The 25011-nt window shown below is 43.3% G+C and overlaps 1 protein-coding gene across 7 annotated transcripts in view; it reads right to left on the bottom strand.

The window, feature by feature from the left end:
* Nucleotides 1–25011, bottom strand: part of LOC129858283 (TBC1 domain family member 9B-like) — a 59638-nt gene that overhangs the window by 26962 nt on the left and 7665 nt on the right. For 4 of the 7 annotated variants that reach the window (XM_055927407.1, XM_055927408.1, XM_055927409.1 and 1 more), the window contains exons 2-10: nt 22790–22897; nt 18757–18875; nt 17591–17819; nt 13851–14109; nt 13299–13506; nt 12759–12923; nt 9110–9280; nt 8411–8561; nt 1199–1413 (exon numbers count right to left, since the gene is read on the bottom strand). In XM_055927407.1, coding sequence (XP_055783382.1) covers nt 1199–1413; nt 8411–8561; nt 9110–9280; nt 12759–12923; nt 13299–13506; nt 13851–14109; nt 17591–17819; nt 18757–18875; nt 22790–22897 — 1625 coding nt within the window. The remainder of the gene's footprint in view (nt 1–1198; nt 1414–8410; nt 8562–9109; nt 9281–12758; nt 12924–13298; nt 13507–13850; nt 14110–17590; nt 17820–18756; nt 18876–22789; nt 22898–25011) is intronic. The other 3 variants (XM_055927410.1, XM_055927412.1, XM_055927413.1) reach the window with 3 other exon arrangements.

Below are 25011 nucleotides of genomic sequence, written 5' to 3'. Positions count from 1 at the left end.
GTCAAAGAACCTAGTTAAAATATCATGATGTTATTATGTTTCAAGAAAACATTCACGCTTTGTTTTAGATGACATTTTCCAATTATAGCTATGGGCACATTCTACTACTTAAAAGAATTCAACTCAATTGGCCAGTATCAGGAACCAAGTGGTTAATTTCAGTTAAATAAAAGCCAAATTAAGACATTCTTGTGAAGTGGAAACATGTAGGAGCAACAACAGCTCAGTGGTGAAGTGGAAGACCACACAAGCTCACAGAACGGGACCGCAGAGTGCTGAAACGCATAGCGCGTAAACCGCGTCTGTCCTCGGTTGCAACACTCAACTGCCAAATTCCAAAATGCCTCTGGAAGCAACATCAGCACAAGAACTGTTTGCCGGGAGCTTCATGAAATGGGTTTCCATGGTCGAGCATCCGCATACAAGCATAAGATCACCATGCGCAATGCCAAGCATCGGCTGGAGTGGTGTAAAGCCCGCCGCCTTGTAGCAGTGGTAACACGTTCTCTGGAGTGATGAATCACGCTTCACCATCTGTCAGTCCGACGGACAAATCTGTGTTTGGCGGATGCCATGAGAACGCTACCTAACCAAATGCATAGTGCCAGCTGTAAAGTTTGGTGGAGGAGGAATAATGGTCTGGGACTGTTTTTCATGGTTCGGGCTAGGCCCCTTAGTTCTAGCATGCAATGACATTCTAGACGATTCTGTGCTTCCAACTTTGTGGCAACAGTTTGGGGAAGGACCTTTCCTGTTTCAGCATGACAATGCCCCGTGCACAAAGCGAGGTCCATACAGAAATGGTTTGTTGAGATCGGTGTGAAAGAACTGGCCTGCACCTCAACCCCATCGAACACCTTTGGGATGAACTGGAACGGTGACTGCGAGCCAGGCCTAATCGTCCAACATCAGTGGCCGACCTCACTTGTGGCTGAATAGAAGTCCCCGCAGCAATGTTCCAACATCTAGTGGAAAGCCTTCCTAGAAGAATGGAGGCTATTATAGCAGCAAAGGGGGGACTAACTCCATATTAATGCCCATGATTTTGTAATGAGATGTTCGACGAGCAGGTGTCCACATACTTTTGGTCATGTAGTGTAAGTAAGAAATTGTAATATAAAGTCTAAGTCAGTGTTGATAATGTGGCCCTGCGATAGACTAGCGTCCCCCCCCAGAAAACCAAAACAAGTCGGCATACCTGGCAGTATCCTATGCCAGGGTTGCGGCAGGCATAGGCAGTGAGGACCCTGCGGAGGGCAGCGATGCCCATCTCATTCTGGAAGGCGTGGTGCTCAGGCATGGAGCGGTGCAGGTCCCTCTCAATCTCCTCCGTGGCCAGGGTACAGCGGCCCATGGACTGCTCCACCCGCTCAGCGTAGTAGCCAGGGTGGGTGTCCATCTCATTCTGAGCTCCTGGAGAGGGGATGGATTGATTGATGGATGGGGGTAAGTGGTTAATTTAATAGATTATAAGACAGATACAGACAATATGGGTTTGTCAGTGGGCAAATTATTTCATGTTTAGATCCTTTTGATTCCAACCATTGTAAAAAACAATATATGTAAAAAGTCAGATTCAGACAACTGGTAGTTTCTTTGTTGTACCATCAAAAACATGGTTAACCTTTACATATTTGCTAGAAAACACTAATTCAAGGGATTCCTGAAAACAGAATTCAGACTAGTCATTAACTCTCACTCCAGATATCATTGCATGACACAATCCTGTTCATTTAGCCCCGTTTATTAAGTGCTACCATTTTAACATAGTATGACACATCCACATAGCAACACACCTTATGGGCTCAGTTTCGTAACCGTTACTTAGCTAGACCATATGACTCAGGAGTCCAGGGAGTCAGCTGATCTCTGATGAGTCAGACAAGAAAGACGGAGGGGAGGGGTCAGCTTGTTGACATCGCACCACTAGGTAACAACAACACTTCCCTAATAACCACGGCAACAGAGAGACTGAAACATACACTACCTTCACAAGGTAGGAGTGACTGCTGTCCTTGATACCAACCGAATTCTGATGTGGATGTAGTCTTGACACACACAATTGTCATGGCATTGCCTGCTTGGGTATTGCAAACCCCATCCCCCTCTCCCTGCCTCTCCCTTTCCTCCTTCAACCCATGCTGTGATCACAGAGAGACGTCGTAAATTCCTGAGAATCTCCTCATGGCTAAACAGTATTAGAGAGAGGGTAAACTTTCAGGACAAAGGAAGTTTCCTCCACCTCACAGAACTTGAGGTACGAACATATTTCATGTTCCGGAAAAAGTATTAAAGCTCGGTGGAGATTCCAGCTATGAACCGGTCCGTTTATCCCCATGTGGGAAACTCATGAGAGATGGGGTGGCTGCATTACCATACCGCTGTTTATATAATAACCTCAGATATGAGGTTTACATCTGTTTGTTGTATAAAATGAATGAGTGCGTATGATACTGTTTGTATAATATGATTTTGGACTGTTTAATGAAGAAAAATACAAATCCCGTTTGATTTGAACTAAACCCGAGGACCCGCCCCTGAGCCAGTTGGGTCAGACATCCAAGGACAGCCCCTCTCTGCTATCCGAATAAAAGCTCAACTCTGACAAATTACCATTAGACCATGTTTTTCTCCATTAGGAGGAGAACGAAGGTTAAGTAACATTGCTGAATCTTTAACCATACCACGTGGTTAAACTCTTATACGAATAAGAACAAGTTTTGATATTGACTACTAGTCTGCAGCTAGGAATTCGGTATCATTGAACGCGAAGAAAGACAACCGCCGAAACAATCATTCTATAACGAATGTCACTGAACTATCCACAATAGCCAAGACAGAGACCGACGAATCTCCAACAGAAACTAACTTCTCTCCAACGATCAAGACAACACACACCGAGCGTAACTATATATATATATTGATTGCAATTGTTCCCGAATGAGTGAGCGTTCATGTGTAAGGATTAGCATGTCAATTGTTATAAAGAGTATACTCTGTGGTGACATCTGAATCGACCCCCCATTCTCCCTTTTGTCTAACAAGCCGCCATGCCGGTTCAGCCACTAGGGCATATTTCTCCCATTTCATGTAACCCTTTTTAAGTTTGATTGTTTGTTTATGCATTTCTGTGAATTAATTAGTTAGTAATAAATAAATGATTTGAGACAATTGATGTATGGATGACTCATAGTGAAGACTGGGTGCGTGCAGATAATCAACAATTTACGACGTTTGGAATGAGACTAACGTGAGGTAAAGTAACGAAATCATTAATTAGAAGACTATTAATCAGATATGAAAATATCTGAAAGGTTATATTGGGAAATTATAACTTTGTAATTTGACTACTTTCCCTGGTGCCCTCGAATTCATAGTTAATTAGTTACGTTATTACTCAAGTGATCGCGTAATCCCTAATTACAGGAATCTTCGATAAAAACTATAAGTCTTCAATTTAATGATAGCAAAGACACGACACAATGCTTGCTTGCACACACAGACTCACTTATTCACAATGAGTATTGTTCACTGTTTTGCTAACATGGTGGCAACACAGTGAACAACGATATTAAGAACATAGAGCTGGCGGGTTATACACTACCGGCAAGAGAGAAAAACAGCCTCTGGTAAGACACGGGGCGGGGGCCTATGCATTTATGTAAACAACAGTTGGTGCACGATATCTAAGGAAGTCTCAAAGTTTTGCTCGCCTGAGGTGGAGTATCTTATGATAAGCTGCAGACGTCACTATTTAACCAGAGAGTTTTCATCTGTTATTTTCGTAACTGTCTATATACCACCACAGAGCGAGGTTAGAACTAAAACCGCACTAAATGAGCTGTATTCCGCCATAAGCAAACAGGAAAACACTCATCCAGAGGCGGCGCTCCTAGTGGTCGGTGAATTTAATGCAGGGAAACTTATATCAGTTTTACAGAATTTCTATCAACATGTTAAATGTGCAACCAGAGGGAAAACAGTTCTAGACCATACTGAGACGCGTACAAAGCTCTCACTCGCCCTCCATTTGGCAAATCTGACCATAACTCTATCCTCCTGAGTCCCGCTTACAAGCAAAAATTAAAGCAGGAAGCAACAGTGACTCGGTCTATAAAAAAGTGGTCAGATGAAGCAGATGCTAAACTACACGATTGTTGTGCTTGCACAGACTGGAATATGTTACGGGATTCATCCGATGGCATTGAGGAGTACACCACATCAGTCACTGGCTTTATCAATAAGTGCATCGAGGAAGTCATCCCCACAGTGACTGTACATACATACCTCAACCAGAAGCCATGGATTACAGGCAACATTAGCACTGAGCTAAAGGTTAGAGATGCCGCTTTCAAGAAGCGGGACTCTAACCCGGAAGCCCTCCGACGAACCATCAAACAGGCAAAGCATCAATACAGGACTAAGTTCGAATCGTACTACAGCGGCTCCGACACTTGTCGGATGTGGCAGGGCTTGCAAACTATTACAGACTACAAAGGGAAGCACAGCCGAGAGCTGCCCAGTGACAAGAGCCTACCAGATGAGCTAAATAACTTCTATGCTCGCTTCAAGGCAAGTAACACTGAAACATGCATGAGAGCATCAGTTGCTCCAGGCGACTGTGTGATCACGCTCTCCACAGCCAATGTGAGTAAGACCTTTAAACAGGTCAACATTCACAAGGCTGGGCCAGACGGATTACCAGGACGTGTACTCTGAGCATGAGCTGACCAACTGGCAAGTGTCACTGACATTTTCAACCTTTCCCTGTCTGAGTCTGTAATACCAACATGTTTCAAGCAGACCACCATAGTCCCTGTGCCCAAGAACACTAAGGTAACCTGCCTAAATGACTACCGACCCGAAGCACTCATATCTGTAGCAATGGAATGCTTTGAAAGTCTGGTCATGGCTCACATCAACACCAGTATCCCAGAAACCCTAGACCCACTCAAATTTGCATACCGCACCACCAGATCCACAGATGACGCAATCTCTATTGCACTCCACACTGCCCTTTCCCACCTGGACAAAAGGAACACCTATGTTATAATGCTATTCATTGACTACAGCTCAGCGTTCAACACCCTAGTGCCCTCAAAACTCATCACTAAGCTAAGTACTCTGGGACTAAACAACTCCCTCTGCAACTAGATCCTAGACTTCCTGACGGGCCACCCCCAGGTGGTAAGAGTAGGTAACAACACATCCACCACGCTGATCCTCAACACGGGGGCCCCTCAGGGGTGCGTGCTCAGTCCCCTCCTGTACTCTTTGTTAACTCATGACTGCACGGCCAGGCACAACTCCAACATCATCATTAAGTTAGCTGATGTCACAACAGTGGTAGGCCTGATCACTGACAATGATGAGACAGCCTATAGGGAGGAGGTCAGAGACCTGACCATGTTGTGCAAGGACAACAACCTCTCCCTCAACATGATCAAGACAAAGGAGATGATTGTGGACTACAGGAAAAAGAGGACCGAGCACGCCCCCATTCTCATCGACGGGACTGTAGTGGAGCAGGTTGAGAGTTTCAAGTTCCTTGGGTAGTGTGTACGGCCCAGTACATCACCGGGGCCAAGCTTCCTGCCATCTAGGACCTCTATACCATGCGGTGTCAGAGGAAGGCCCTAAAAATCGTCAAAGACTCCAGCCACCCTAGTCATAGACTGATCTCTCTGCTATCGCACGGCAAGCGGTACCGGAGCGCCAAGTCTAGGTCCACAGCTTCTACCCCCAAGCCATAAGACTCCTGAACAGCTAATCAAATGGCTACCCAGTCTACCCCCCCCGCTGCTACTACTCTGTTATTATCTATGCATAGCCACTTAAACAACCCTAACTGCATGTACATAATTATCTCAATTACCTCAACACCGGTGCCCCCGCACATTGACACTTTGACTCTGTACCGGTACCCCCTGTATATAGCCCCGCTATTGTTATTCACTGCTGCTCTTTAATTATTTGTTTTTCTTATCTCTTACTTTTTTCTAAAAACTGCATCGTTGGTTAAGGGCTTGTAAGTAAGCATGTCACTGTAAAGGTCTGTTGTATTCAGCCCATGTGACAAATACAATTTGATTTGATTTTATCCACCCTGAAAGACTAGACACCCACACTCATTTCACACTCAGGCACAAACAACTGCTAGCAAATCAAATCTTATTTGTGACCTGTAGACCTTAAAGGGAAATGCTTACTTACAAGCCCTTAACCACCAATGCAGTTTTAAGGAAAAAAAAAAAAAAAATTGATAAGTAAAAATAAATAAATAATGAGGAGCAGGTTAGTCGAGGGACAGGTTAGTCGAGGGAATTGAGATATGTACATGTAGGTAGAGTTATTAAAGTGACTATGCATAGATAATAAACAGAGTAGCAGCAGTGTAAAATAGGGGGGGGGGGGCAATGCACATAGTCTGGGTAGCCATTTGATTAGCTGTTCAGGAGTCTTATGGCTTGGGATTAGAGGCTGTTAAAACCTCTCTGGGATAGGTGGGACGCTTGCGTCCCACTTGGCCAATAGCCAGGGAAAATGCAGAGCGCCAAATTCATATAAAATGATATAAAAATCAAACTTTCATTAAATCACACATGTAAGATACCAAATTAAAGCTACACTCGTTGTGAATCCAGCCAACATGTCAGATTTCAAAAAGGCCTTTCAGCGAAAGCATAAGATGCTATTATCTGATGATAGCACAACAGTAAACAAAGAGAGTGTAGCATATTTCAACCCTGCAGGCACAACACAAAACGCAGAAATAAAATATAAATCATGCCTTACCTTTGACGAGCATCTTTTGTTGGCACTCCAATATGTCCCATAAACATCACAAATGGTCCTTTTGTTCAATTAATTCCGTCCATATATATCCAAAATGTCCATTTATTTGGTGCGTTTGATCCAGAAAAAAACTGCTTCCAATTTGCTACATCACTACAAAATATCTCAAAAGTTACGTGTAAACTTTGCCAAAACATTTCAAACTACTTTTGTAATACAACTTTAGGTATTTTTAAACGTTAATAATCGATCAAATTGAAGACGGGTCTATCTGTTTTCAATACAGGAGGACAACAAACTAACGCTACTTTTCTAGTCTTGCGCAACTCTCAAACAGTACACAAAACGTTACACTGATTCAAGATGGCCGTACTTCTTCATTGCACAAAGGAATAACCTCAACCAATTTCCAAAGACTGGTGACATCCAGTGGAAGCGGTAGGAACTGCAAACAAGTCCCTTAGAAATCTAGTATCCCAATGAAACCTCATTGAACAGACAGGGACCTCAAAAGAATATATATCTGAATGGTTAGTCCTCAGGGTTTTGCCTGCTACATAAGTTCTGTTATACTCACAGACATGATTCAAACCGTTTTAGAAACTTCAGAGTGTTTTCTATCCAAATCTACTAATAATATGCATATCTTATATTCTGGAGATGAGTAGAAGGAAGTTGAAATTGGGCAAGCTATTTATCCAAAAGTGAAAATGCTGCCCCCTATCCTAGAGGAGTTAAGAAGCCTTTTGGAACTAGACTTGGCGCTCCGGTACCACTTGCCATGCAGTAGCAGATATCAGTCTATGACTAGAGTGGCTGGAGTCAATTTTTAGGGCCTTCCTCTGACACTGCCTGGTATAGAGGTACTGGATGGCAGGAAGCTTGGCCCCAGTGATGTACTGGGCCGTTGGCACTACCCTCTGTAGTGCCTTGCGGTCGGAGGCCAAGCAGTTGCCATACCAGGCAGTGATGCAACCAGTCAGGATGCTCTCGATGGTGCAGCTGTATAACTTTTGAGCACTCACATATAAACATAGATGTCCTCTTATTGCTCATAGAAACTATTTATCTCTACGCTCTATTTAACCTTCAAACTCTGCCATTCAAAATCATTGTGTTTGAAGAAACCATATATGGCATATATTGAGTCAGTGTATTCGTTTATATTTGGTAAATTATCTACTTTATCTTAACAATCTACAATTCTGTTACCTTTATATAGGGCAAAGTACAGTCTGCTAGGGCCATCTAAACTTTAACCCACAGAGAAGAACAGAAACCATTTGAGGAGAAGTTCCTCTGCAATGACACTACTTGTGGTTGGTGGTTTGAAACCCCACTGAGTTGCTGCTAAAAACATCCCAAAGACATGGTGTGTCTGCTACAGTTCAAGTGGCCTAGTGGTTAAAGCTAGAGGCTCATATGTAGACCTAGACTCTGCACAGCCAAAGCAGAAGTTGAGAATAACTTTCATCAGATTCAGCACAAGTTAAGAAACATTGAGTGCAATTACTGTGGTGGAGCGGGTCGAGAGTTTCAAGTTCCTTGGTGTCCACATCACCAATGAACTATTATGGTACAAACTAGAGGTCATATGGTACAAACAAATGTCAACCTGAGAAGAGCAGCCACAGCTCCCCTCGGAGGCTCTCAGGGATCCCATTGAGCACCAGCTCTCTGGTCTTGGAGGTACGGTACATACACACACCCCTGCCAAACTCAAGGAAGTGGATGTTCCACAACTCCTCCTTCATCTTCTCCTTTGTCTGAGGAGGAGAAAGAAAGGGGGGGGGGGGGGGGGGGGTCAGTATATCAGTATGACCTAACAAAAATGTAATTGAGCTAAAGGGGTGTTTTAACGATATAACGCTGTACGTCCACGGTGGCTATGCTCCTTTGGCACCATGAGAAAAGCAAACAAAGACGTACTACTAAGAGTCAGTGATCCAACAATCCCTTGCGTTTGGGAACCTAAAGCTGAGCTAGATAGCTGAGCTAGATGAATGAACAGATGGTGGCCTTCAAGCTTGCCTATGCACACATTTGGTTAAGATAGTATTTCCTCTAGTGTAATGTTAACCCTGAGGACCAGAACCATAGACACAGCATACATTAGCCTACACTCTAAAGCATCCAACTGTCTACATCATTAGGTAGGGACAATAAAATACTGTTTAGAAAGGATCACTTCAGCTTAAAAACAGATGATGACAACACTGAAGTAATAAAACCCTATAGAAAGTGTGTAGGATATTCTAAGAGCATAAGACAGTCCAAGCCGTTGACGTGGGTCTGGGAGTGGGGTTGAACTCACAGCTTTGGGTCCGTGTTCCTCTGGGGCGTCCTTCTGGTAGATGTGGAGCAGGCCCTGAGTGGCTGTTGGCAGGCTGGGGCTGTAGTGGTGCCTCTGGGACGGTTCCCCTGCTGCACCAGTGGGTGTGGGGAGGCTGGAGGAGAGAGGGGTGGTACTAGGGCTGGGAGAACCCTGGGGAGAAGGAGGAGATCGGGGATTTAAAGGGGTGTTAGGAGAGAAAGAATATAAAGGATATTTTGATATGTGTAACCAACTAATGCATTCAGAGAAATCATTCTGCCAAAAGTATGAACACAAATGAGTGATTACAGCATATTATTGTTATGTAGAAAGTAGCATAAAAATCACTGTATACATCAAAAAGCCCTATTATCCATCACAATTGCGATCTCGTTCACGACAGAACGTGATTGACAGTTCAAAGTAGGCTTGGGCGGTATACTGTTTATAACATATACCGGGGTATTTTGAAAAAGACACAGGGTGGTTTTTAAATAACATCAATACCGTTGAAACTATTTCTTTGAAGTTTTTCAGTAAATGTGAATATTTGTAGCTACTTTTTAACTTCTCTAGGGTAGGGGGCACTATTTTCACCTCCGGATGAAAAGCGTGCCCAAAGTAAACTGCCTGCTACTCAGGCCCAGAAGATATGACATGCATGTAATTGGTAGATTTGGATAGAAAACACTCTGAAGTTTCCAAAAGTATTAAAATAATGTCTGTGAGTATAACAGAACTGATTTGGCAGGCGAAAACCTGAGAAAAGTCCATCCAGGAAGTAGGATTTTTTAAAACTTTTTGTAGTTTTCTATTCAATGCCATTACAGTATCCTTTTCTATTCAATGCCATTACAGTATCCATTGACTTATGACTCAAATTGCAGTTCCTATGCCTTCCACTAGATGTCAACAGTCTTTAGAAATTGTTTCAGGCTTGTATTCTGAAAAATTAGGGAGTAAGACCAGTCTGAATGACTGGACCCTAAAGTGTCACAGAGCTTTTTCATGAGCAATCCCGAGAGAGCGCCTTTCTTGTTTACCTTTTATATTGACGACATTATGGTCCTGTTGAAATATTATAGATTATTTAGGCTAAAAACAACCTGAGGATTGAATATAAACATCGTTTGACATGTTTCTGTGAACTTTACGGATACAATTAGTTTTTTTGTCTGCCTGTTGTGACTGCGTTTGAGCCTGTGGATTACTGAAGACAACGTGCGAACAAAACTGAGGTTTTTGGATATAAAGAGACTTTATCGAACAAAACAAACATGTATTGAGTAAATTACCGTAATTGCTGGACTATTAAGCGCACCTGAATATAAGCCGTACCCACAGAATTTTTTAAAAATATGTATTTTGTACATAAATAAACCGCACATGTCTATAAGCCGCAAGTGCCTACTGGTACATTGAAACAAATGAACTTTACACCGCCTTTAAACGAAACACGGCTTGTAACAAAAATAAATAGGCTTTTAAACGAAACACGGCTTGTAACAAAAATAAATAGGCTTTAACGAAACACGGCTTGTAACAAAAATAAAAAAAAATAGCAGTAAACAGTAGCCTACCAAGAAAGTCAAACTTCATTGCGGTGGCGATTGTTTTGGCTTTCAGTCGGATCTGCACAGTTGAAACACCTCGGCCGTCTGCTCTCTGTGTGTTGACCCAGTCTTCAAGCTCATTTTCTAGTTCGGGCCATCTGCTTTTCTTCTCTGAAAGCTTTTGTTGTCTTTTTGCACTGAGTCAGTTCCTTACGCTGCTGTTTCCAACATCTTATCATCGACTCATTAAGGCCAAGCTCCCGTGCAGCCAGATCGATCGCCTTCAACTTGAAAGCTGCATCATATGCATTTCTCTGTGTCTTTGCCATGATGAGGGTGACAAAATGACTACCGTAATCAGAATGATGGGAAGTTTGAGCGCGCTCGATTTACGTCACATTATGTGACGGTGCTCAGTTTTTTGCCGGCGTGAATCTTGTGAAAAAAATAAAATAAACATAAATTAGCCGCGTCATTGTATAAACCTCGAGGTTCATAGCATGGGAAAAAAGTAGCGGCTTACAGTCTGGAAATTACGGTAATGTCTTCTGAGTGCAACCATATGAAGATCATCAAAATTAAGTGATTCATTTTATCTCTATTTCTGACTTGCGTAACTCTTCTACTTGGCTGGTTACTGTTTGTAATGATTTGTCTGCTGGGCGCTGTTCTCAGATAATCGCATGGTATGCTTTCGCCGTAAAGCCTTTTTGAAATCTGACACCGTGGTTGGATTCACAAGAAGTTCATCTTTAAACCTATGTTTAACAGTTGTATGTTTTCTGAATTTTTATAATCAGTATTTCTGTTTTTGAATTTGGCGCTCTGCAATTTCACTGGATGTTGGTCAGGTGGGACGCTACCATCTCACGTACCCGAGAGAGGTTTTAAGAAAATACGCGTTCTTCGTGTCACCTGTCACATTATTATGAAGGTTACGGTAGTCCCCAGTCACGCAGTGTTTGTTTACAAGCACACAACAAGAGACCAGAGCTTTTTGAGTCACTCACTGTTGTGCAGCACACGCCAGGTGATCTAGTTACAGTATGGAACTCACAACTAAATGTTTGCCAGCTAGATATCTTATAACTATTCAATTAACCGTCTAACATGTGCTAAATGCTCTGCAGTTGTACATATGGTTTGCTAATTTAGTAGCTAGTTTAGTAACTATCTATTCTTGCAAAATCAAGCATTAATTTGGTAACAGCAGAAAATCCTCTCCTGGACCAAGAACCTTGCTGGCTATTATTTGTTTTGTGCGTGCAGCAAACTGTGAGTAGCATTTTTTTGTTACTTGTATAGTTTAGGTATGTGCTCATTAGCATTTAGGTAGCATTCTCTATGGGCTTTAACATGTACTTGTTAGCATTGGCTTTGAAAACAGCGCCCCGTGTGCATTACCAAACATCCCGGTATGGCACAAAGTTGGCATGAAGGTAAAGCCTGTCGTGGAAAATTGCGAGATTATGTTATAGTGCTTGAAAGATTATATTATAATCTTTGTATTGCATTAGAATGGTTGTTTTATTCGACAGAATAGAATCTGTCGACTATTGTGTGTTCAGTGTTCCACTGAGGATGGGCCTCTATGAGATAGCACTGACAGAGGAGATTTACGATGTCTTTTGCCAATAAAGCCTAAAGAGCATTCCAGATAGTGAGGTAATGTTTTTGTACTATGAAGTACCAGGAACGAGATTAGAACCTCGTCTTAGAGACCAAACTGAACGATAATTTATAGCTAATGCTATCTGGCTATGGGATACTCCTTTCTCAAGTAAAAGGCCTTTTGTGAAGAGTTCCTATTATCTGTGGTTTATCATGTCGACTAGGGGGGTGTATCTTGGCTATAAAAGATCTTGGTATATATATTATAGGGACTCTCATAATTCATTATAGACACTGAATTGATCTGAGAGTCACAGGGCTATGGTGAAGCTCATATTATTAAAGATGAAATTTAAGTACTCTGACTGGTGTGTGGTTTGTAACTCTCCTCATTTAGTAATACAGGAAATTGCTACGACAAGCCTAGCCCAAGCCTAGCTCAAAGGGTAGACCCAAACAGCACACCTCCCCTCTGATTGGCTCACCGAATGGCCACTTTCAGGGGTGCGCTGCAGGAAGTCGGAGATGCGCTGGACCAGGAAGTCGCGGTCCTTGAGGTTGGCGAAGAGGAAGGTCATCTTGTTCTTGGTGCTGATGGACACGGGGCAGGGCAAGACGCTGCTGCTGTCTGCCTTCTCCACAATGGACACCTAGAGAGCAGGATGGAGGGAAGGGAGAAGAGACAGAGAAGGGTAGAAGAGAGAGATGGGGTGGAAGGAGGAGAGAGAAGGAGAGATAAACATAGGGGGGGTGAGAGAGGGAGGGGAAGAGAGTAAGAGAGCGAAGGAAAGATGACTAATGTACAACTTTAAGAACATTAAGCACATCCCACAATGAGGGTATGTTACGTCCCCCATGAAAAACAGAAAGACAGATACAGGGTAAGAAAGTGAGAGTGAAAGAGAGAAAATTCAAATGAGAGAATAGGAAAGAGGGATGCAGGATATATGGAAAAGAGAAAGAAAGTAGGCAGGAAACAAAAGAAAGAGGGCTCGTGCTTTGCGGTGGGTTGTGTGCGTAGGCACCTCTCTAAGGGGGATGATGAGCTGACAGAGGTCCTCCTCACGGCTGCAGAAGCAGATGTAGTTGTTGGAGACAAACAGCTGGCCCACAATGTGCATCTTGGCAAAGGGAGTCCACAGCGTGCAGTCTGTGTGTCCGTCCAGGCGCTCGTCCTGGGTCAGGCGGAACAGCGCCCGGTAACGTTCGTTCTTGGCCCGTGCGTCCAGGTCCCTGTAGTTGACATCCAGTAGTGAGTGGAAGAGAGTAAATTAGCAAAATGAAGAAAAACTACAGATACAGTAAATATATACACACTAAAAATATGAATACTGTCTAGAACTATACCCCCAAAAGTGATGTATTGGTGAGATACAGAAACGAACCACTACATTGAGGACCTTTATTAGCGAAATCAGGTGTGTTCGGACCGGAGTTGTCTACACTTGTTCTCTATAGAGTTAAAAGACACGTTCTTGGAAGTACCACTTAATTTCAGTGAAAACAGTTGTTTGAAATGCCACATTTTTTAATGGTCAGAAAAAAACAGGACATTCCTTACTCTTGAACCCTCCTACCTCTTCAGTGCCGAGACATTCTTGAGCGTCTTGCAGGCCTTGGGCAGCGAGTGGTCGGCGGCGAAGCCCTCGTTGTCCAGCAGTTGGCGCATGGCGATGGTGGCCAGCTGCTCCATGAGCTTGAAGGTGTCGTTAACATTGAGGAACATGGAGAAGTAGTGCTCCGTGTGCCGCGTGCTCACCCGCACACTCTCCGGGAACAGCAGCGTGGCGTTCTTCTCCAGGCGGGTGACCTCCGTCCACTGCACCACCAGGGTCACTATATGGAGCGTGGGGGAGATCATTTAGCAGACACTTTCACAGAAATATTTGACTTTGCCCAGAAAATAGGGTGAGAGACAGAGGGAGATAGAGCATAGAAAAAGAGAGATAGAGACAGGAAGAGAAGAGAGCGAGAGAGAGCAAAGGAAGGAGTCCTTGGGGGCAGGGAGCAGGGAGAGATAGAAGGTGTTCAGTAGAGGGGCAGAAACAGTAGGAGGAAGAAAGAGAGGTAGATTTCATAGAATGCTATGTTAAAGGATTGAATTAGTACAGAATTGTCAAGTGGGTTGGTGCTGCAACATTGAAGTGGGGCTATTCACTATGAGTCAATCACATTCCTCAACATACACGCTAACACACCTCATTCTCTTTTTCTGGAATCTCATATGATCACTGCCCACATACAGTGCATTGCTTTCATTCTCAGACACACATGCATGCACACACCAGGGTTTCCGTTAAGATTTTAATTTACCAGACATTCATATGCATTGGGTGTGTAACGCATTAGGGCGTACACCCACAGTGCTCAAAATCACATTTATATTATTGTAATTCATCTTAACAGCATAGAAATTAGCCTGTAATGTTCTTATACCAATATGACAGGTTTTATTGAAAAGCAAAACATTGCCTGTTGCTTCTTCTTCTTCCCTGCTATAAATCATAAAATAATAATAATGTTTTGCTTAGATGTCTACATAGTAATACATTGGCAAACAACATGTCCTATAGGCTATTTGTATGACAATTTTAATTAATAAAAACACAGCTGTTTTCAAATACAATCTAGGCTTCTCTAATTTAATTTAGCCTAGGCATGAACAATTTAATTAGACCTAATAAATAAAACATGGCTGTTTACGAACACCAGGGCCGGTATTGGCTAGAAGGGATCCAGCAGTCAGATTTGACTTTTCGTAGCAGGTCAGGAGAATTAACATTCAGGTTAGGAAAATTAGGTTAAGAAAATGGTTAGCTACATTTGACAAAAGCTGGATCTCTTCTTGCCATGACTGGCCCGGCCCACCCAACTCCCGCTGCGATTTAGCATTGATAACAACTCGGTTTCCTAGTATAGGCAGTTGGCTGCCTAGTGATTGCAACATTGTAACAGTCCAATGTGAAAAGTTGGCAATGATGTTTCATTTTCAAGTGCTACTGAATAAGCTGAACTGAAATGCACCAATTGTGCATGATACACATCATTACTGTACTCTATCAATCCATTCCAAACCTTAATACTATACATGACATGGGTGGCATATGTTGATCTTGCCTAGGGCTGAGGTAGAACTGCTAGTAACGGGCCTGACGAACACAATTTGCCTATAATTTACATCAGCCTCGTTACTTTACCCTCAAGAAGGCGCGATCTTGAGGCTGTCTATAGTCTGTTTTGGCGAAAGAACCCCCTCTCGGCCGGCACACTGGAAACAGGTATAATCAACACAATCTTCACAAATTTTGCCCAGTCAGGGTAGACCTGGCTGAAGTCCCTTATGAGGACCTTGCATCTTTTGCCCGAGTAAAATTTGTATTAAGTCACACCCAACACTAATTTCCAAGCAGCTTTAAGGATTTATTATCCTACAAAGTATATTTGCCTATGAAGTTGGAGCACATCATCTGGTATTTCCACCAATTAATACAAAGCATTATTTAGCAATGGATTTTTTTGTTGTTGATAATTTGTCTGGCAACAATTTTAACACACACATATTACACACACACATTTGGGGTTAATTAGAAATGTCCTTGTTTTTGAATGAAAAGCAAATGTTTTGTCCATTAAAATAACATAAAATTGATCAGAAATACAGTGTAGACATTGTTAATGTTGTAAATGACTATTGTAGCTGGAAATGGCAGATTTTTTATGGAATATCTACATAGGCATACAGAGGCCGTTATCAGCAACCATCACTCCTGTGTTCCAATGGAACGTTGTGTTAGCTAATCCAAGTTTATCATTTTAAAAAGGCTAATTGATCATTAGAAAACCCTTTTGCAATTATGTAAGCGCAGCTGAAAACTGTTGTTCTGATTAAAGAAGAAATAAAAAACTGGCCTTCTTTAGACTAGTTGAGTAACTGGAGCATCAGCATTTGTGGGTTCGATTACAGGCTCAAAATGGCCACAAACAAAGAACTTTCTTCTGAAACTCGTCAGTCTATTTGTGTGTGTGTTTATAAAAAAAAATGTTGATCATATTACTCCAGTGCTAGCCTCCCTACAATGGCTTCCTGTTAAGACAAAGGCTTATTTCAAGATTTTACTGCTAACCTACAAAGCATTACATGGGCTTGCTCCTATCTATCTTTCCGATTTGGTCCTGCCGTACATACCTACACGTACGCTGCGGTCACAAGACGCAGGCCTCCTAATTGTCCCTAGAATTTCTAAGCAAACAGCTGGAGGCAGGGCTTTCTCCTTCAGAGCTCAATTTTTATGGAATTGTCTGCCTACCCATGTGAGAGACGCAGACTTGGTCTGTTAAAGAACAAGGTTTGACTATGATACCTGTTACTTTTAAAGCTGTTATTACTATTCTATTTTACATGAATATTGTTGTATATTATCACTTCTCTCAACATAAGTTGGTGGTTGAAGATATCCCTCTAGTGGTGTGGGGGCTGTGCTTTGGCAAAGTGGGTGGGGTTATATCCTGCCTGATTGGCCCTGTCCGGGGGTATCATCGGATGGGGCCACAGTGTCTCCTGACCCCTCCTGTCTCAGCCTCCAGTATTTATGCTGCAGTAGTTTGTGTCGGGGGGCTAGGGTCAGTCTGTTATATCTGGAGTATTTATCCTGTCTTATCCGGTGTCCTGTGTGAATTTAAGTATGCTCTCTCTAATTCTCTCTCTCAGAGGACCTGAGCCATAGGACCATGCCTCGGGACTACCTGGCATGATGACTCCTTGCTGTCCCCAGTCCACCTGGCCGTGCTGCTGCTCCAGTTTCAACTGTTCTGCCTGTGGCTATGGAACCCTGACCTGTTCCAGACCTGCTGTTTTCAACTCTCTAGAGACAGCAGGAGCGGTAGAGATACTCTCAATGATCAGCTATGAAAAGCCAACTGACATTTACTCCTGAGGTGCTGACTTGCTGCACCCTCGACAACTACTGTGATTATTATTATTTGACCATGCTGGTCATTTATGAACATTTGAACATCTTGGCCATGTTCTGTTATAATCTCCACCCGGCACAGCCAGAAGAGGACTGGCCACCCCTCATAGCCTGGTTCCTCTCTAGGTTTCTTCCTAGGTTTTGGCCTTTCTAGGGAGTTTTTCCTAGCCACCGTGCTTCTACACCTGCATTGCTTGCTGTTTGGGGTTTTAGGCTGGGTTTCTGTACAGCACTTTGAGATATCAGCTGATGTAAGAAAGGCTATATAAATACATTTGATATATATATATTTGTAATCTTTTTTTACCCGGCATTTACAGCTAACGGAAACCCTGCTCCACACCCACCTTCTTTCCCCAGGAGGAGAGAGTAGAAGCAGAGGTGGTTGACGCTGAGGTAGACCCAGCCCTGCCGGGGCACACGGCCCTTCCAGTAGCTACAGGAGTAGTAGTTGACCAGCTTCTCCTCGCCGGGCATGCCAAACAGCTTCCTCATCTTCAGCTCAGCCTCACGGAACTTGCCAGAGTCCTCATCCTCCAGGGCAGCCTTGGTCTTGTTCTCCTCGGCGATGATGCCCTAGATAGAAAGAATAGAGGAGGGAGTTAGGTTCTGTTACAATATATATAGATAGAGAGAAATTGTATAATTTATGCTGCTGCTCTTGTTTTTCACGAGTGGTGCGTGTAGCTTTATGTTGGCCAATCATAAGTCATCAAAGCAGCAATAGGCTACAGTCAGAGCCTCCATGTATGGCAAATGTTAGGAGATATCTGATCATTGGAAGTTTGAATTAAAATGTATGGGTTGTTGTTTTTGTTTGTAACTGTGTAGAACAAGAAAGCACATGCAGCCTCAATTAGTCTAGATGGATAGCTTAACTAGCTTCTCCCGGTTTGAGGCAGTCAAGAGGAGGTACTACACGTAATCATTTTTTATGATAAATAATCTAGCTATGGCAGCTTTTAGTCTACTGTAGGGAAAGTCGGCTTGGTTGGTTGCTGTCTCTCTCTCCCTCCCTCCCTGTTGCTGTGTCACTCGCTCACACTCACAGCAGCCTACACACACACCACGGCCCCTACTAGAGCGTTACCTATGTCTACCACCTCTCCCTTGCGCTTTATCAGCTCCAGTTATTAAAGTAGCTAAAAATCTATTTTTCTGCTGCTTCCCTCACTAGGATCGGACCGGGACTGGACCAGGTCTATCCAGAACGGGTCTAGTTGTCGACGGATCAATTCGGAATGGATCTCTATATTATAGAAAATGTACGTATGGGTGCGGATGAAAATGACCCAGTATAATTTAGGAACAGGTCCAACTTTTTGGACCTGTAAAGGCCTCTAGTTTAGATTAAAGTGACAATGATGCATAGATCTGCATTTAGTGGAGGAACTGAGTCAGTAGCTTAACGAAGGAGCAACAATTAGCTAGGACATAACAGGGTATGATCATTGAATTCTAATTTGTTCTAATTCTATGAGGTTGAACTATACTTTGTGGCAGCAGTGCCTACCGAGATCTTCCCCTTGACGAAAGTGGTGATATCTTCGTTGTTGTCAAAAATGGAGAGCGTCTGGAGCAGGTTGGTCTCCAGCCACTCCCAATGCTCTGTGATCTCCTTCCGGGAGGAGCCTGGGAAAACACAGTATTTACCCACATCAACACGAAGGTAAAAATCAGGTACAGGTGTGCTTTAGAGGGTACAGGTGTGCTTTAGAGGGTATACAGTGCATTTGGAAAGTATTCAGACCCCTTCCAGTTTTCCACATTCTGTTACGTTACAGCCATTTTTTCAAAAATCACCAAAAAAATGAAGAAATGTTGCTAATTTATTAGATATATAAAACAGCAATACAAAAAAGTATTCAGACTCTTTGCTATGAGACATCCTGTTTCCATTGATCATCCCTGAGATGTTTCTACAACTTGATTGGAGTCCACCTGTGGTAAATTCAGTTGATTGGACATGATTTGGAAAGGCACAGACCTGTCTATATAAGGTCCCACAGTTAACAGTGCATGTCAGAGAAAAAACCAAGCAATGAGGTTGAAGGAATTGTCCGTAGAGCTCAGAGACAGGATTGTGTTGAGGCACAGATCTGGGAAAGGGTACCAAAAAATGTCTGCAGCATTGAATGTCCTCAAGAACACAGTGGCCTCCATCATTCTTAAATGGAAGAAGTTTGGAACCACCAAGACTCTTCCTAGAGCTGGCCGCCTGGGCAAACTGAGCAATCGGGGGAAAAAGGCCTTGGTCAGGGAGGTGACGAAGAACCCGATGGTCACTCTGACAGAGCTCCAGAGTTCCTCTGTGGAGATTGGAGAACCTTCCAGAAGGACAACCATCCCTGCAGCACTCCACCAATCAGGCCATCGTGGTAGAGTGGCCAGACGGAAGCCACTCCTCGGTAAAAGGAACATGACAGCTCACTTGGGAGTAGGAGACTAGTCCATAATTGAGGGAAAGATGAACGAAGCAAAGTACTGAGAGATCCTTGATGAAAACCTTCTCCAGAGCGGTCAGGACCTCGGACTGGGGCGGTTCACCTTCCAACAGGACAACGATCACAGCAGCCAAGACAGCCAAGACAACACAGCAATGGCTTCAGGACAAGTCTCTGAATGTCCTTGAGTGGCCCAGCCAGAGCCCAGACTTGAACATCTCTGGAAAGACCTGAAAATAGCTGTGCAGCGACGCTCCCCATCCAACCTGACAGAGCTTGAGAGGATCTGCAGAGAAGAATGGGAGAAACTCCTCAAATACAGGTAAGCCAAGTTTGTAGTGTCATACCCAAGAAGACTCTAGACTGTAATCGCTGCCAAAGGTGCTTCAACAAAGTGCTGATTAAAGGGACTGAATACTTATGTAAATGTGATATTTCCGTTTTTTTTTATACATTTGCAAACATTTCTAAAAACCTGTTTTTGCTTTGTCATTAAGGGGTATTGTGTGCATATTGACGAGGGGAAAAAACTATGTCATCCATTTTAGAATAAGGCTGTAACGTAACAAAATGTGGAAAAAGTTAAGAGGTCTGAATACTTTCCGAATGCACTGTATGTGTGGTTTAGTGGGTGTGGTTTATTCGGTATAGGGTTTGGCCCTAGTTAGGATCCTGGGTCAGTTTAGCATTTCCCCCACTGATGGTTAAGGTTAGCATTAGGGGATCTGTACCTTCAAACTTCGAGCCAGAGTGCTTTAGTGCAGCTAGCATAGGTGAATCTTGATATCGTAAAGCAATGTCGTATCAGAGTCACTAAATCTCAAGTCGAGTCCCAAGCCCCTGTGCTCGAGTACAAGTCGAGTCCCTATGGCTGAAGTATGAGTCGAGTCCAAGTTGGAGTCACGAGTCCATCAATTTATAATAGGTCTTATCATGCAATTGTTTCCAGTCACCACCAAATGGCGCCACTCCCACTCCCTCATTTAAAAAAAACCATATACAGTTAATTACAAATTCTTATTTTACAATGACAGCCTACCCCGGCCAAACCCTCCCCTAACTCGGACGACGCTGGGCCAATTGTGCACCGCCCTATGGGACTCCCGATCACAGCCGGTTGTGATACAGCCCGGGATCGAACCAGGGTCTGTAGTGACGCCTATAGAACTGAGATGCAGTGCCTTAGTCGACTGCGCCACTCGGTAGCCCTAAATATTATTCATCACTACCACAAATTCTACTCAATAGCGTTTCACTACTTATTTACTAAATACATAAAAAGGTAAGTCGGGCTCTCAGCTACTTTTTTGTAATCGAGGAGTTATTTGCAGAGTGAAAACTAAAGGTAGACTTGTCAGAACCTGACTATGGGATGCAGGGAGGGGGAAGTGGGAGGGTAGAGCAAGATGAAAATTCAAAGACAGACTACTTTTCTATCCACAACGAGAGACAAATAGCTACACTGTTGTGCTATTAAACTCAATACTATTGTTTTCAATTTCCTGAAGAAGTTTCTGTTTCTTAACCAGGCAAAGCTAAATAGCAGGCTGGTGACTGGTGGTTACGGGGAAGCAAGAGAGTGGCTTGTGCGGTGTGTAGCCTATGATCGGAGGCTGAGCCGGAGCGGAGCCTGCCTGCCCACACTCATCGCTTGCTCCTCCACAACTCACCAGCTAATGTAGGCTGTGTGTGCCGGGTGTGTTGGATCCTTCCCACTGTTAGAGAACAGAACCCTCGCTGCTCTGCTCATCCAGCGCTGCTAATATTCTGCTCATCATAGTAGCCTATCCAGTCCAAGTGCAAATACAAGTCACAGGGGGCCAGTCCGAGTCACTAATGGTCGAGAAAGTCAGTCCGAGTCAATAATGGTCGAGAAAGTCAGTCCGAGTCACTAATGGTCGAGAAAGTCAGTCCGAGTCACTAATGGTCGAGAAAGTCAGTCCGAGTCACTAATGGTCGAGAAAGTCAGTCCGAGTCACTAATGGTCGAGAAAGTCAGTCCGAGTCACTAATGGTCTAGATGGCGAGTGCGAGTCCTCAATGGTCGAGTACAAGTCGAGTTAAAAGTCATGAAAATGGGGACTTGAGTAATACAACACTGTTCTAAAGTGTGTTCCTCTCCTTGTCACTTTAACATTCTCGGCACAGATGTGAATAAACAAGTCCCTCAGTGTCCGGTCTGGAGCGTGAAGTCACAAGCTCTGCTGATTGGCTACTGCTTAGCAGCCAGAGGATGTGAGTGGAGCGTGAGTAATTTGGCTGGAGAGTGGAGCGGATTTAAAAAAATTGGGGAGCGTCGGCCTTCTCTCGCACTCCAATTTCACTCAGGTACCGCTCAGCCATGAGCTCTGGGGTGAGAGGATCGCGTGTAATTTGACTGGAGCGTGGAGAGGATATAATTTTGGGGGGATCGTCTGCCTTCTCTCTCGCTCCGGTACCCCTCAGTCACAAGCTCTGGAACTAGCGGTGCCAAAAGCCCTGGTCTTTCCTAGAAAGCCTACGTAAATTACGATACCAGAACTGCCCCCCCAAAACTTTGGTCAACAAAAATTTGATCTCCACTGTGAATTATTTTAAAGTTTGCTACGAATTGAGATATTTAATTAAATAGTAATCCATTCTAACTACTACATTTGTCGTCACACAGGACCACGTGCTGACACAGACCAATCACAGGCCGGCAGGCTACGAGGATGCTCGCAGGCTACGAGGAGGCTCGCGCCCTCATGCCATAGACATTAAGGTCGACTCTCTCAGGCAGGATGAAAACGACTACTTCGACCATGATCCTTAGCGTTTTTGGTGCCATCCAGCAACATGGCGCGCTTCAAATTGAAATACTTCCGGCTTCATGCTCCATCGGGAGTTTTCCATAGGAATATGTGGATGACGTCAGAGCTATCACTAGCTACTGGTTGTAATATCTATGGGATAAACCTAGAACATTGCAGATCAAGGAGAGGTCTCTTAACACTTGATGATAATGGATCACATTTATATATGCCTAGCGCTTTTATTCAGTTTTAATTAAATAGGCTAGCTTCAAAGAAAGTTTGTCTGTCCCAGAATATTCAGAGGTGTCATGGCATGGTTTTGCACCCACCACATGCGATGCTGCAGAAGATCGAGTCCCCTGTCTGGTGCAGGATCCTATAGGGAGCCACTCTGGCACTGGAGTCCAGGACAACATCCATGGTGCCCACCAACAAGCCTGAAGAAAAGCAGCACAACAAGTCAGGCTACTATTCGATGTATGCCCCTTACAACACGATATACATTTGAGTCATTTAGCAGATGCTCTTATCCAATATTACAGTAGCAATTAGGGCTAAGTGCCTTTGCTCAAGGGCACAGACAGATTTTTCATCAAGTCGTCTCGAGATTTGAACCAGCGACCTTCAGGTTACCGGCCCAATGCTCTTAACCGCTAGGCTACTCATACTAATGCAGTATCTCACTATAATGTTTCAACTGACTAGTTGAGATAATAGGCCTACAGGAATCCCAAAAGGGGATTACAGGTCAATCAGGAATCCCAATAGGTGACTACAGGGTCTATCATCCAAAATATTGTATTGCTGGCTGGAGGAGTTCTTACTTTGCATGGATGACTTTTAAGCTGGGTAAACAAAGGTTATTTGTCTATGATCTGAACTGACATCTGTTTGTTAAGCTTGAGGAAGTCCGACGCCTGCTGGCCCAGAGCCAGACATTCAAACTCACGTGTGTGCAAGCACACACACCACACACACACCACACACACGCACACATACACCTCACGCATTTCTACATGATTTACTATTTCATAGCCTACATTTTACGGTCTTCATGTGACTGGTGTACTGTAGGCTTGTATAAGACTTATGTTCCTAGAACTGTTCAGCAAAACAGTGGCAGTGACGCTGTGGCTAATACAGACAGGGACTTGGGGAAGAATATCTACATCAAAGGGAAATCTCAAACTCTTGTGAATGAAAGAGTAACTTTAAAGAGCGACTGCCTTTAAAAAGCAACACATCCCTTTGAAAACGGCCCATGTGGCATCGGCATAAGTCAGAAACAGTTATTCTAGTGTCAAAATTGAATACAAAGTGTAAATAGGATAATTTTGGTAAAAAAGTCTGTCTCATCTAAAAGTGAGTTTTGATTTGGGTTTTGATTTGACGATGTACATTTGCCCACTAACATGGTGTGAACAGCTGCAGTGGTTGCTCTCTATCAAATAGCATAGACAGCAACAGACATGCACAGCACCCCGACTTTGTTTACATAACATCTCACATTTTTTTTACTTGAGAAATACTGCACCAAACATCTTAGATATAAAACATTCTCGGCAAAAACATAACAATTAATTACAGATTTATCGAATTATCTTAGATTCATTCTGAGGATTTGGAGGAAGTGAAATAGGCTTCCACATCTACAGTGTCTCATGGGGGATAAACATTATCAACCAAATGCGGAATCGGTCAGGAAACGCACCTCCAAAACTGAATTTATAATGAGAAACAGAAAGAAACACATGCCAATCGGCTTGTTCTTCGGCTCTTTAAAATTAGACTTGACGACGTCTGGGTAGTCTTTCAGATGGGAGTGATTTGGTCTAATTTAGTAATTCATCTGATTAAATCATAACTGTTGAAGTAGATAGCTACCTAACCTAAAGTTTCTAAAGAGCTCTTTAATACGAAATTGTTTTTTTATTACATGACATTGTTATTCCCTTAGTTACTAGAATAACTGGAGATAACTATATCTGGTGTTTTATGATAGCATCCAAATTCAATATGGGAGGCTAATCCAACTTCCATTGTTTTGGTAATATGACAGGGCTAGCTAGACTCAGGTTTCAGGTTGGTTGAGAAGGGTGCAATTGCGGTCCGCAATTCGGGGAGTTCCTGCATTTGGGCATTATTGCATCTGCAGAAACTAGTGATGGGAAGTTCAGCTCTTTTTACTGACTCTGATCTATTCAACTCGTTCAGTCAAAAGAACAAATATTTTGACTAATTTCGTTCATTTGAATCAGTAATGCCAAGAGCACAAGGGACCCCCTACCGGCAAACAATGAACTGAAAACTCGAAAGAGTCATGATTTTACGGGCCTTCCATTCACGTCGTTCACCATAGGGGGCTTATTGGAGTGGTCATTTATGACTGAGGCTTGTAAAAATGTGTTTTAATCCAGGGATTCTCAACTGGAGGGGGGGTCGCGACCCCAGCATGGGAGGATTTTAAGAGGACGTGGGACTTGTGCTATATAAAAAATAAAATTAAAAAATTAAAAAATATTTAAGGTAACCGCCACACCAAACCTTTAAT

The sequence above is a fragment of the Salvelinus fontinalis genome, chromosome 6 (genome assembly GCF_029448725.1).
Source record: "Salvelinus fontinalis isolate EN_2023a chromosome 6, ASM2944872v1, whole genome shotgun sequence".
Taxonomy (NCBI): Eukaryota; Metazoa; Chordata; class Actinopteri; order Salmoniformes; family Salmonidae; genus Salvelinus; species Salvelinus fontinalis.
Note: the sequence above shows the minus strand (reverse complement) of the source record. Positions and strands in the feature narration are given on the sequence as shown.